Source organism: Chlorocebus sabaeus, chromosome 1, assembly GCF_047675955.1.
Source record: "Chlorocebus sabaeus isolate Y175 chromosome 1, mChlSab1.0.hap1, whole genome shotgun sequence".
Classification (NCBI taxonomy): Eukaryota; Metazoa; Chordata; class Mammalia; order Primates; family Cercopithecidae; genus Chlorocebus; species Chlorocebus sabaeus.
In genome coordinates, this window is record NC_132904.1 from 66,665,706 (window position 1) to 66,680,066 (window position 14,361).

At 36.7% G+C, this 14,361-nt stretch overlaps 1 protein-coding gene across 1 annotated transcript; it reads left to right on the forward strand.

Annotated features, from left to right (window-relative positions):
- Positions 1-5,782: 5,782 nt before the first annotated feature.
- On the forward strand, positions 5,783-7,387 carry HBB (hemoglobin subunit beta). Its single transcript, NM_001329918.1, has 3 exons — positions 5,783-5,914; positions 6,045-6,267; positions 7,127-7,387. Exons 1-3 carry the CDS (start codon positions 5,823-5,825, stop codon positions 7,253-7,255), a joined length of 444 nt encoding a protein of 147 aa, NP_001316847.1. The 5' UTR covers positions 5,783-5,822; the 3' UTR covers positions 7,256-7,387.
- The last annotated feature ends 6,974 nt before the right edge of the window (positions 7,388-14,361 follow it).

The following is a 14,361-nucleotide window of genomic DNA, read 5'->3' on the forward strand; positions in this document are numbered from 1 at the left end:
CTTCCTGATTAATTGCACTTATTTCATTTTCTTGCTCAGGTATGTAAGAAGGTTCCTGAGGGTCTACAGATAGAGAGCACTTGTGTATTTTACAAAGAGGACATGGGAAATGAGAAAAGCAAGGGAACCGTACAAAGCATTAATGGATGACATTTCTACCTCCAAAGAAAAGAAATTATCAAGAACTCTTCATATAGAGATGATACTGGCACTGCAGAGGCTCTAGGGAAGATCTCAACCCTAAGACATAGCCTCAAGGTTAATCATATGATTAAACTCCAACAATTACTGAGAAAATAATGTGCTCAGTTAAAGGCATAATGTTTGCTCAAGACAATGTTATGCTCTCTTTCTTCCTACTTCCTTTGCCTGCATGTGTTAGCCCATAATACTATACCCCATTAAGTGTTCCTGCTCCAAGAAATAGCCTCCTCCTCTTACTTGCCCCAGAACATCTCTGTGAACAATTTCCTCTGATGTTCCCATATTTCGGTTAAGATTCATTACTCACATATTACCTGTGACCTCAGCCTCAATAAACTTTTCGATACTACCCAAAAAATCTTTCCAAACCCTCCCCCACACCATTTTTTATATTTTTCTTATTTATTTATGCACACACACACTCCATGCTTTATAAACAATTCTGCCTATTCTCCACCTTCTTACATGCCTACTGTGCCTTGTATTAAATTCATCTATAGGCAGCAAGAAAATATTTATTCAAGAAAATAATGAATGAATGAATGAGTAAATGAGTAAATGAAGAAATGATTATTCCTTGCTTTAGAACTTCTGGAACTAGAGGACAATATGAATCATACCATTGCACAGTGTTTCTTTGTCGTTAATGCTACAACAAACAAAGAAGAAGCATGCAGTAAACAACAAAACAGTCATTTCCTTTCTGATCATAGGTAGTAATTTTTTTTCTTTGAGTACCATTTTTGCCATAGGTAAAATTAGGAGGACTTTTAGAACTTTCTCACTCGTATACATTTTTATAAATCTGTATTATATACCTGTTGATTAATTTTAAACTTACTTGAATACCTAAATAGAATCTGTTGTTTCCTTGTGTTTAAAAGTGCTTTCATAGTAACTCTGTACTGCCAGAATATATTGACAATGCATTATAGCTAACTGTTTTGATCACAATATTTTGAATTGACTGGCAGCAGAAGCTCTTTTATATCCATGTGTTTTCCTTAAGTCATTATACATAGTAGGCACTGAGGACTCTTTATATCTGAAGAGGATATTTAGGAACCACTGGTTTACATATCAGAAGCAGAGCTACTCAGGGCATTTTGGGGAAGATCACTTTCACATTCCTGAGCATAGGGAAGTTCTCATAAGAGTAAGATATTAAAAGGAGATACTTGTGTGTTATTCGAAAGACAGTAAGAGAGACTGTAGACCTTATGATCTTGATAGGGAAAAACAAACTACTTTCCTTTCCCCAAAAGTCAAAACAAGAGCAAATACAGCTTACTATACCTTCTTCTATTCCTACACCATTAGTAAATCTAGGCAAGACGTTGGCCTTAGAAATCCCAATACCGGAGAATTCATGAGAACATCACCTGGATGGGACATTGCTGAGCACATACAATTACTATAGGCCAGTCATTGCTATCTTCATATTGAGGATAAGGAGGTCAAGAGATGAAAAACGACTTGGCACCTTGTTGTTATATTAAAATTATTTGTTAGAGTAGAGCTTTTGTAAGAGTCTAGGAGTGTGGGAGCTAAATGATGATACACATGGACACAAAGAAGAGATCAACAGACATGCAGGTCTACTTGAGGGTTGAGGGTGGGAAGAGGGAGAGGATGAAAAAAGTACCTATTGGGTACTAAGTTTATTAGCTGAGTGATGAAATAATCTGTACATCAAAACCCAGTGACATGCAATTTACCTATATAAGTTGTACATGTACCCCCAAATTTAAAATAAAAGTGAAAACAAAGTATAGGAGTGGAATTAATTCCTCAAGATTTGGCTTTAATTTTATTTGATAATTTATCAAAAAGTTGTTTTCCTTTTCTCACCATGGCATTGCTTTATAAACCATCCTTAATATGTCTGAATGAAAGGGTGCATGTGTGTGTGTGTGTGTGTGTCTGTGTGTGTGTGTGTGAGAGAGAGAGAAAGAGAGGGAGGGAAGAACGGAGGAGAGGACACAATAATGTGAATTTGAGTTCACAAACATTTTTAAATAAAATAATTTAATGTCAGGATAATTTAGCATAATAATCTCTTTAATCATCCATCTCTTGAGCTTCAGAGCAGTCTTCTAAATTAATGCCTACATGTTTGTAAAGGGTGTTCAGACTGAAGCCAAGATTCTACATCTAAAGAGATGCAGTCTCAAATTTAACTGAAGACTGTACCTCTGCTCTCCATAAATTGACACACCATGGCTCACTTAATGAGGTTTTAAAAAAAGCTAATTCTGAATGAAAATCTGAACCCAGTGGAGGAAATATTGATGAACAAGGTGTAGACTGAAATATACATTTCTCTATAATAATTATATATATACTTTAGCAAAGTTGTGTCTATGTCGACTTTATTGCTTTTTGGTAAGAAATACAACTTTTTAAAGAGGACTAAACTATCCTATTTCCAGACTATTTTGTGTGTATGCAATTTGTTTCTACGGGTTCTAGTTTTCTTGGGGCATTTTTATTTCATTTTAATTAATTAATTCTGAGAAGATGCTGAATTGGGTTTACTGAGAGACTGTGTATCTGGGAGAGAAGTCTGCAGCAAGTAGCTAGACTGTGCTTGACCTAGGAACATATACAGTAGATTGCTAAAATGTTTCACTTGGGATATTTTAGGTTAAACAGCAGAGTATATATAAAAATACTCTAGTGGAGTGCTGCTTTTGAAACAAATGACAAAACCACACTCCCATAGATGAGTGTCATGATTTTCATGGAGGAAGTTAATATCCATCCTCTAAGTATACTCAGACTAGGTGCGTTCTGGTATAAAATATTAGGACTTAAGAAAGATTAATAGACTGGAGTAAAGGAAATGAACCACTGTCTTATCGCTGTCTCTTTTTTGAGGACTTGTGTGTGTGTGTGTGTGTGTGTGTGTGTGTGTGTGTGCGCGCGCGCGCGCGCATAGTGGTCAGTGGGGCTGGAATAAAAGTAGAATAGACCTGCACCTGCTGTGGCATCCATTCACAGAGTAGAAGCAAGCTCACAATTGTGAAGATGTCAGTGAGCTTGAGTAGTTTTTCAGGAACTTTGAATGCTGATTTAGATTTGAAACTGAGGCTCTGACCATAACCAGATTTGCACTATTTATCACTTCTTGAAACTTATTTTTGTCTGGTATGCCTGGGCTTTTGATGGTCTTAGTATAGCTTGCAGCCTTGTCCCTGCAGGATTATGGGTCATAGAAAGAAAAGTCTGCATCACACTGTAGTCACACTAAGTAACTACCATTGGAAAAGCAACCCTTGCCTTGAAGCCAGGATAATGGTATCTGCAGCAGTTGCCAACACAAGAGAAGGATCCATAGTTCATCATTGAAGCAAGAAAACAAAATAGAAAAACTTAGGAAAACTATTTCTGAGCATAAGAAGTTGTAGGGTAAGTCTTTAAGAAGGTGATAATTTCTGCCAATCAGGATTTCAAAGTTGTTGCTTTGACAAGTTAGGTCTTTCAGAATAATATAAATATAATCTATATTATAATTTCATAAGGTCTGTGGATTTTCTTTGACCTGGGATATTTGCAAAATACATATTCCAACTTCCACAGAACAGTTTATTTCACATATACACGCCTCTTATGTCAGGGATGTGAAGTAGAGTCTTGAAAACAGTCTGAATCTAAAACAATGCTAATGCTAATGCAGGTTTAAATTTAATAAGATAAAATCCAAAATCTAAGAGTCAAGTCAAATCTATATATTTTAACGTTTAAAATATTTTAAAGACCTCTTTTCCCAGGATTCAACATGTGAAATCTTTTCTCAGGGATACACGTTGCTAGATCCTCATTGCTTTAGTTTTTTACAGAGGAATGAATATAAAAAGAAAATACTTGAACTTTATCTCTCTTACCTCTATAATCATATATAGGCATAATTTTTTAATTTAGGCTCCAGATAGCCATAGAAGAACCAAGCGCTTTCTGCATGTGTGAGAATAATCAGAGAGAGATTTCTTCACAAGTACCTGATGAGGGTTGAGACAGGTAGAAAAAGTGAGAGATCTCTATTTAGCAATAATGGAGAAAGTATTTAAGAGAATCAAGCCATGGAAATAAGAAATTTGTAAATTTCCTTCCAATAACTAGAAATAGAGGATCGAGTTTCTTTTGGTTAACCTAAATTTTATTTTATTTTATTTATTTTATATTATCTTATTTTATTTTATTTTGTGTAATTGTAGTTTCAGAGTGTTAAAGCTGAAAGGAAGAAGTAGGAGACACATGGAAAGTAAAAGTATAACACTTCCCTTACTAAAAGGACATGGGCTTCCAGGTAGGGGCAGGATTCAGAATGACTAAAAGAGCCCTCAGGGAACAAGGAGACTCCACGCTGACCTCAGAAATGCTTGCTACCTTTGCTGTTTTCTTTACATCTTTTAACAGCAGGAAGCAGAACTCTGCACTTCAAAAGTTTTTCCTCACCTGAGGAGTTAATTTAGTACAAGTGGAAAAAGGTGCAGGGGGATGGGAGAAAGGACATCATGTTGGAAAGCTATAGAGATAGAAGAGTAAATTTTAGTAAAGGAGGTTTAAACAAATAAAACATAAAGAGAAATAGGAACTTGAATCAAGGAAATGATTTTAAAACTCAGTGTTCTTAGTGGACTAGAGGAAGAAATAAGCTGAGCCAAGTCTGGAAGACCTTTTCCCTTCCTACCAGTACTTTTTAAGTCACAGAAGCTTCTTTGTTCCCTGAGACACTTTTGCAGATTAGTCCAAGCAGAAACAGTCAGATGTCCCCAGTTAACCTCCTATCTGACACCGCTGATTACCCCATTGTTAGTCACACTTTGGGTTATAAGTGACTTTCTCTTTATTTGTATTTTTTACTGCATTAAGGGGTCTCTAATTTTTTATCTCTCATTTTCCAAAACCTAATAAGTAATTATTGCACAGAACACATTGATTTGTATTTATTCTATTTTTAGACATAATTTATTAGCATACATGAGCAAATTAAGAAAAACAAAACAACAACAAATGAATGAATGCACATATATATATATATATATTTTATTTTCTTACCAGAAGGTTTTAATCCAAATCAGGAGAAGATAGGCTTAGAACTGAGATAGAGTTTTCATCCACTCTGTCCTGTAAGTATTTTGCGTATTCTGGAGACACAGGAAGAGATCAATCTATATATCCCTAAGCTGAATTATGGTAGGCAAAATTCTTCCACTTTTAGTGCATCAATTTCTTATTTGTGTAATAAGAAAATTGGGAAAGTGATCTTCAATATGCTTACCAAGCTGTGATTCCAAATATTAGGTAAATACACTTACAAAGGAGGATGTTTTTAGTAGCAATTTGTACTGATGGTATGGGGCCAAGAGATATGTCTTAGAAGAAGGGCTGAGGGTTTGAAGTCCAACTCCTAAGCCAGTGCCAGAAGAGCCAAGGACAGGTATGGCTGTCATCACTTAGACCTCACCCTGTGGAGCCACACCCTACAGTTGGCCAATCTACTCCCAGGAGCAGGGAGGGCAGGAGCCAGGGCTGGGCATAAAAGTCAGGGCAGAGCCATCTATTGCTTACACTTGCTTCTGACACAACTGTGTTCACTAGCAACCTCAGACACCATGGTGCATCTGACTCCTGAGGAGAAGACTGCCGTTACCACCCTGTGGGGCAAGGTGAACGTGGATGAAGTTGGTGGTGAGGCCCTGGGCAGGTTGGTATCAAGGTTACAAGACATGCTTAAGGAGGCAAATAGAAGCTGGGCATGTGGAGACAGAGAAGACTCTCGGGTTTCTGATAGGCACTGACTCTCTCTGCCTATTGGGCTATTTTCCCACCCTTAGGCTGCTGGTGGTCTACCCTTGGACCCAGAGGTTCTTTGAGTCCTTTGGGGATCTGTCCTCTCCTGATGCTGTTATGGGCAACCCTAAGGTGAAGGCTCATGGCAAGAAAGTGCTTGGTGCCTTTAGTGATGGCCTGGCTCACCTGGACAACCTCAAGGGCACCTTTGCCCAGCTGAGTGAGCTGCACTGTGACAAGCTGCATGTGGATCCTGAGAACTTCAAGGTGAGTCTATGGGACCCTTGATGTTTTCTTTCCCCTTCTTTTCTATGATTAACTTCATGTCATAGGAAGAGGATAAGTATCAGGGTACAGTTTAGAATGGGGAAGAGACAAATGATTGAATCAGTGTGGAACTCTCAGGATCATTTAGTGTCTTTTATTTGCTGTTTATAACAATTGTTTTCTTTTGTGTTTAATCCCTGCTTTCTTTTTTTTCTTCTCCGCAATTTTTATTATTATACTTAATGTCTTAATGCTGTGTATAACAAAAGGAAATATCTTTGAGATACATTAAGTAACTTAAAAAAAACAGCTCACACGGTTTGCCTAGTACACTACTATTTGGAATATATGTGTGGTTATTTGCATATTCATAATCTACCTACTTTATTTTCTTTCTTTTTAATTAATACATAATCATTATACATATTTATTGGTTAAAGCATAATGTTTTAATATGTATACACATTGCATATTGACCAAATCAGGGTAATTTTGCTTTTGTAATTTTTAAAAATGTTTCTTGTTTTAATATACTTTTTTGTTTATTTTATTTCTAATACTTCCCCTAATCTCTTTCTTTCAAGGCAATAACCATACAATGTATCATGCTTCTTTGCACCTTTCTAAAGAATAACAGTGATAATTTCTGGGTTAAGGCAATAGCAATGTTTCTGCATTTAAGTAGAATATTTCTGCATATAAATTGTAACTGATGTAAGAGGTTTCATATTGCTAATAGCAGCTGTAATCCAGTGATCATTTTGCTTTTATTTTATGGTTGAGATAAGGCTGGATTATTCTGAGTCCAAGCTAGGCCCTTTTGCTAATCATGTTCATATCTCTTGTCTCCCTCCCACAGCTCCTGGGCAACGTGCTGGTGTGTGTGCTGGCCCATCACTTTGGCAAAGAATTCACCCCGCAAGTGCAGGCTGCCTATCAGAAAGTGGTGGCTGGTGTGGCTAATGCCCTGGCCCACAAGTACCACTAAGTTCACTTTCTTGCTGTCCAATTTCTACCAAAGGTTCCTTTGTTCCCAAAGTCCAACTACTGAACTGGGGGATATTATGAAGGGCCTTGAGGATCTGGATTCTGCCTAATAAAAAACATTTATTTTCATTGCAATGGTGTATTTAAATTATTTCTAAATATTTTACCTAAAAGTACATGTGGGAGGTCAGTGCATTTAAAACATAAAGAAATGAAGAGCTAGTTCAAACCTTGGGAAAATACACTATATCATCAACTCCATGAAAGAAGGTGATGCTGCAACTAATGCATGTTGGCAACAGCCCCTGATGCCTATGCCTTATTCACCCCTCAGAAAAGGATTCAAGTGGAGGTTTGACTTGGAGGTTAAAGTTTTGCTATGTTATATTTTACATTACTTATTGTTTTAGCTGTCTTCATGAATGTCTTTTCACTATTCATTTGCTTATCCTGCACCTCTCAACCTTGATTCCACTTAGTTCTCTTGCTTAGAGATACTACTTTTCTCCTAAAGTGTTCCTTCCATGTTTTATGGCCAGATGGTTTCTCCTCGCCTGGCCACTTAGCCTTAGTTGTCTCTGTTGTGTTATAGAGGTCTACTTGAAGAAGGAAAAACAGGGGGCCATGGTTTGACTGTCCTGTGAGCCCTTCTTCCCTGCCTCCCCCACTAACAGTGCTCCGGAATCTGCAGTGCTAGTCTCCTGGAACTTTCACTCTTTCACAGTCTGCTTTGGAAGGACTGGGCTTAGAGTGAAAATGTAGGACTGAGAAGAAAGTGAAAGGGGGCTTTTTGTAGCTTGGTATTCACTGTTGCCTTATTACCCTGTCATAGGCCCACGCCAAATGGAAGTCCCATTCTTCCTCAGGATGTTTAAGATCGGTAAGTGATTAGAGGTCTGCTTGCTCCCTTATCGTGCCCCTTATGGTGCTTCTGGCTCTGCAGTTACTAGCATAGTGTTACCATCAACAACCTTAACTTTATTTTCTTATTCAATACCTAGGTAGGTAGATGCTAGATTCTGGAAATAAAATATGAGTCTCAGGTGGTCCTTGTCCTCTCTCCTAGTCGAATTCTGAATCTAGTTGGCAAGATTCTGAAATCAAGGTGTATAATCAGTAATACGTGATGATAGAAGGGTATATAGAAGAATTTTATGATATGAGAGGGTGAAACCCTCAAAATGAAATGAAATCAGACCTTGTCTTACACCATAAAAAAAAATTTCAAAATGGGTTAAAGATTTCAACTAAGACCTAAAACCATAAAAAATTTTAAAGAAGTCATAAGAAGAAAGTTCTAATGTTCATGTTGCAGTCATTTTTGAATTTGATATGAGAAGCAAAGGCAACAAAAGGAAAAATAAAGAAGTGAGGCTACATCAAACTAAAAAAATTTCCACACAAAAAAGAAAACAATCAACAAATGAAAGGTGACCCATGAAATGGCATATTTGCAAATCAAATATTTATTATATATTTGGGTTAATATTCAAAACATATAAAAAACTCGTATGATTCCATAGCAAACAAAAAATTAAAAATGGGAAAAGAAAAAAATTAAAAAGAAAGAAATCCTGCCATTTATGGCAGAATTGATAGACCTGGAGGATGTAACACTAAGGAAAATAAGACAAAAAGACAAATACTGCACAATCTTGCTCATATGTGAAATCTAAAAAAGCGAAACTCATGGAAACAGAGAGTAGAGGTATAGTTTCCAGGGGTTGGGAGTGGGAGAATCAGGAAACTATTATTCAAGGTGTATAAAATTTCAGTTATGTGGGATGAATAAATTCTAAATATCTAACGTACAGCATCATGATTGTAGTTACTTGTACTGTGTGTATATTTAAAATTTGCAAAGAGAGTAGATTTTCTTTTTTTTTTTTTTTTTTTGAGATGGAGTTTTGCTCTTGTTGTCCAGGCTAGAGTGCAATGGCAAGATCTTGGCTCACTGCAACCTCCGCCTCCTGGGTTCAAGCAAATCTCCTGCCTCAGCCTCCCGAGTAGCTGGGATTACAGGCATGCGACACCAAACCCAGCTAATTTTGTATTTTTAGTAGAGATGGGGTTTCTCCATGTCGATCAGGCTGGTCTGCCTGCCTTGGCCACCCAAAGTGCTGGGATTACAGACATGAGCTACTGGGCCTGATTGAGAGTAGATCTTAAAAGTGCTTACCACAAGAAAAAGGTAACTATGTGAGATAATGGGTAAGTTAATTAACTTGATTGTGGTAATCATTTCACAAGGTGTACATATATTAAAACATGTTGTACACCTTAAATATATATAATTTTTATTTGTGAATCATACCTCAATAAAGTTGAAGAATAATAAAAAGGGACAAAATATATATCACATGAATAAAAAAACTAAAAAATAAAAAATTGCATCTCGATGATTACAATTGCATTCTTGATTTTTCAGACACACGTATCCATTTGACTATTTACTCTTTTCCAAAACAGTACAATAAATTTTAGCACTTTATCTTCATTTTCCCCTTCCCAATCTATAATTATATATATATATATATTTTAGATATTTTGTATAGTTTTACTCCTAAGATTTCTTCTTCTTATTATTAAATAGTGAAGAAATGTTTACACTTATTTACAAAACGTTTTACATGCTTTTCTTCATTTCTAATCTTCCCTCTAAGTTTATTCTATTTTTTTCTGAGTATCCTTAATATTATCTCTTTCTGCTGGAAATACCTTGTTACTTTTGGTTTATCTAAAAATGGTTTCATTTTCTTTATTCTAAAAGCATATAAAATTAATATCACTCATGTGTAAGTCAGATAGTGGAATAAATAGAAATCCAAAAACTAAATCTCACTAAAATATAATAATCTGATATATAAAAATATAGCTTTTAAATTTAACTTGGAAATAAAAAACAAATAGTAATTAAACAACTACACTCTTTGGAAAGAGTAAAGTGAAAAGCTTAACTGTATACAGCACAATCGATTACACAATTAGGTGCGAAAGTAAAATCCAGTCATGAAAATCTAGAATAATAATATGGGAAGACATACATATAATCTTAGAGATAAGAGTGGTTTTTAATTATCAACCCAAAGTAGAAGCTATCAAGAGAGAAATAAATTCAGTCAACAATAAAAGCAATTTAAGAAGTTATTCTAGGCTGGGAGTGATGGCTCACTCCTGCAATCCCAGCACTTTGGGAGGCCTAGACCAGTGGATCACGAGGTCAGGAGTTCGAGATCAGCCTGGCCAACATAGTGAAACCTCGTTTCTACTAAAAATATAAAAAATTAGCCTGGCGTGGTGGCGGGCGCATGTAATCCCAGCAACTTGGGAAGCTGAGGTAGGAGAATCACTTGATGCTGGGAGGCAGAGGTTGCAGTGAGCCGATATCGTGACACTGCATTCCAGCCCAGGCGACAGTGTGAGACTCCATCACACAAAAAATAATAATGTTTTTCTATTAAAACTGATCTTACAGATCCATAGAGCCATTATCAAGTCTTTCTCTTTGAAATAGACAGAAATTTAGTGTTTTCTCAGTCAATCAACATTCCTTCAACTAGATTAGTTGTGACAAAATTTCAGGCCTTGCTCAACTCTAACCTCAGTCTCTCCATATATTTCTGAGAGTCTTCTTTCTTATTTGCTTATAAGGATTTCGTAAATGGCACTATTGAGAAGTAGAAAATTTCGGAGACTTATTTTTCATGAACCAGAACAATCTCAAAGCAGCAATGCTAAACAGGAGCCAAGCCTAGAATAAAGTTGAACTTCTGGGATCAACAAGCTAGGGAAAATTCTCCCATTAAATCAAGTATTTGAAAACTGGGAGGTCAAATCAGAGGTGAAAAATGATTAAAGATAACAAGAGGTCTGAAAAACAAATTGACCAATTAAAATTAAAATAAAGAGGCAAGCTGGGCACAGTGGCTTGCATCTGTAGTCCCAGTAACCCAGAAGGCTGAAGTAAGAGGATCACTTGAGCCCAGGATTTCAAGGCTGCAATGTGCAATAATGACACCCCTGCTCTGCAGGCTTGGTGACTGAGTGAGATCCTGTCTCTGAGGAAAACAAAAAACAAAAACAAACAAAAAAAACCACACAGACATTAAGAACATAGAAGTTTTGCTGCTGTGATGATATACTCCAACAGAGGTCTGAACTGCTTGCAGTGACTAGGGGCTGTTTCTCCACTGGATTCTTGGGTTCTTCACATCTTCTCAACTTTGTGAAAAGATATTCATCCAAAGGTCTTACCTGTCTTCTTCAGACCTTGGATTTTGGATTAGCTTTTTCTATTTCTTGGGATTCTCTAGATCCATATATTCAGATATAACACAGATACAACCAAAAGAAGCAAAGGAGGCATGACAGAAGGGGCTTTGTATTCTGGGGAGGGGGACATAGAGTTGAGAGAAATACAAGAATTTATAGGACTCCACTCAAAGAGCCCTCAACTAAAGTATGGCTAGTCTTCTTTGCCTAAGACAATGAGCAGTCCAGGAAGTTATCCATTTCTTTTAGATTTTCTAGTTCATGTGCATAGAGATGTTCATAGTAGTTTTTGATGATTATTTGTATTTCTGTGGGGTGAGTGATAATACCCCTTTTTCATTTCTAACTGCTTATTTGGATCTTCTCTCTTGTCTTCTTTATTAGTCTAGCTAGTGGTCTACCTTATTAATTTTCTCACAAAACCAGTTCTTGGACTCATTAATCTTTTTTTTTTTTTTTTTTTTTTTTGAGACAGAGTCTCACTCTGTCACCCACGCGGGCGTGCACTGGCGTGATCTCGACTCACAGCAAGCTCTACTTCCCAGGTTCACACCATTCTCCTCCCTCAGCCTCCCAAGTAGCTGGGATAACAGGTGCCCACCACCATGCCTGGCTATTTTTTTGTATTTTTATAGAGACAGGATTTCACCATATTAGCCAGGATGGTCTCGATCTCCTGACTTTTGTGATCCACCTGCCTCGGTCTCCCAAAGTGCTGGGATGACAGGTGTGAGTCACTGTGCCCAGTTGTACTCATTAATCTTTTGAATGGTATTTTGTGTTTTAATATCCTTCAGTTAGCTCTGATCTTGTTTATTTCTTGTCTTCTGCTAGATTTGGGGTTGGTTTGCTCTTGGTTCTCTTGCTTTTTTGGTTGTGATATTAGGTTGTTAATTTGAGATCTTTAAGACTTTTGATGTGGGCATTTAGTGTATAAATTTCTCTCTTAACACTATCTAAGCTGTGTCCCAGAGATTCTAGTATATTGTATCTTTGTTCTCATTAGTTTCAAATAACTACTTTATTTTTGCCTTAGTTTCATTATTTACCCAAAAGTCATTCAGGAGCAGGTTGTTTAATTTCCAGGTAATTGCATGGTTTTCAGCTATTTTTTAGTCTTGAAATCTATTTTTATTCCTCTCTGGTTTGAGAGTGATTGATAGGATTTTTTTTTTTGCATTTGCATTTGCATTTGCTGAGGATTGTTTTATGCCCTCCCAAGATTGAACCAGGAAGAAATCGATTTCCTGAAGAGATCAATGATGAGCTCTAAAAATGATCCAGTAATAAATAGCCTATCAAACAAAAAAAAGCCCTGGACCATATGATTCACAACCAAATTCTATCAGATGCACAAAGAAGAGTTGAAAAAATTCCTACTGAAGCTACTCCAAAAAATTGAGGAGGAGGGATTCAATCCCAGCTCATTTTATGAGGCCAGCATCATCCTGATACCAAAACCTGGTAGGCACACAACAACAACAACAACAAAAGAAAACTTCAGGCCAATATCCTTGAACATCGATGCAAAAATTTTCAATAAAATACTAGCAAACCAAATCCAACAACACATCACAAAGCTAATCCACCTCAATCACGTAGGCTTTATCCCTGAGAAGCAATGTTGGTTCAGCATACACAAATTGATAAATACGATTCATCATGTATATAGCACTAAAAACAGAAACCACATGATCATTTCATTATGTGCAAAAAAAGATTTTGATAAAATTCAACATCACTTCATGTTAAAACCTCTCAACAAACTAGCTATTTATGGACACAACCTTAAAATAATATGAGCCATCTGTGACCAACCCACAGCCAACATCATACAGAACGGGCAAAACCTGGAAGCATTCTTCTTGAAAACTGGCACAAGACAAGGATGCCCTCTCTCACCACTCCTATTCAGTATGGTATTGGCAGTCCTGGCCAGAGCAATCAGGCAAGAGAAGGAAATAAGGGGCATTCAAATAGGAGGACAGAAAGTCAAAGTATCCCTGTTTCCTATATCTAGAAAACACCATAGTCAAGGCCCAAAAGCTCCTTCAGCTGATAACTTCAGCAAAGTTTCAAGATATAAAATCAATGTACAAAAATCGCTAGCATTCCCATACATCAAAAACAGCCAAGCCGAGTGCCAAATCAGTAAGTCAATCCCATTTAGCATTGCCACAAAAAGAATAAAATACCTAAGGTTACATCTAACCAAGGAGTTTAAAGATCTCTACAATGAGAATTACAAAACACTGCTCAAAGAAATCAGAGCTGATAGAAACAAATGGTAAAACTTTCCATGCTCATGGATAAAAAGAATCAATATTGTTAAAATGGCCATACTGCCTAGAGCAATTTACACTTTCAATGCTATTCCTATCAAACTACCAATGACATTCTTCACAGAACTAGAAAAATCTCTTTTAAAGTTCATATGGAACAACAACAACAACACAACCAAAGCCCAAATAGCCTAGGAAATCCTAATAAAAAAGAACAAAGCTGGAGTTATTACATTGCCCAACTATAAACCATGCCACAGGGCTATAGTAACCAAAACAGTGTGGTACTGGTACAGAAAAGACACATAGACAAATGGAACACAATAGAGAGCCCAGAAATAAGACCCCACACCTATAACCATCTGATTTTTGACAAAGCTGATAAAAACAAGCAATGGGGAAAATACACCCTATTCAACAAGTGGCGTTGGGATAACTGGCTAACCATATGTAGAAGATTGAAACCGGACCCCTTTCTATATCATATATAAAAATAAACTCAAGATGGATTAAAGACTTAAATGCAAAACCCAAACTATAAAAATGCTGGAAG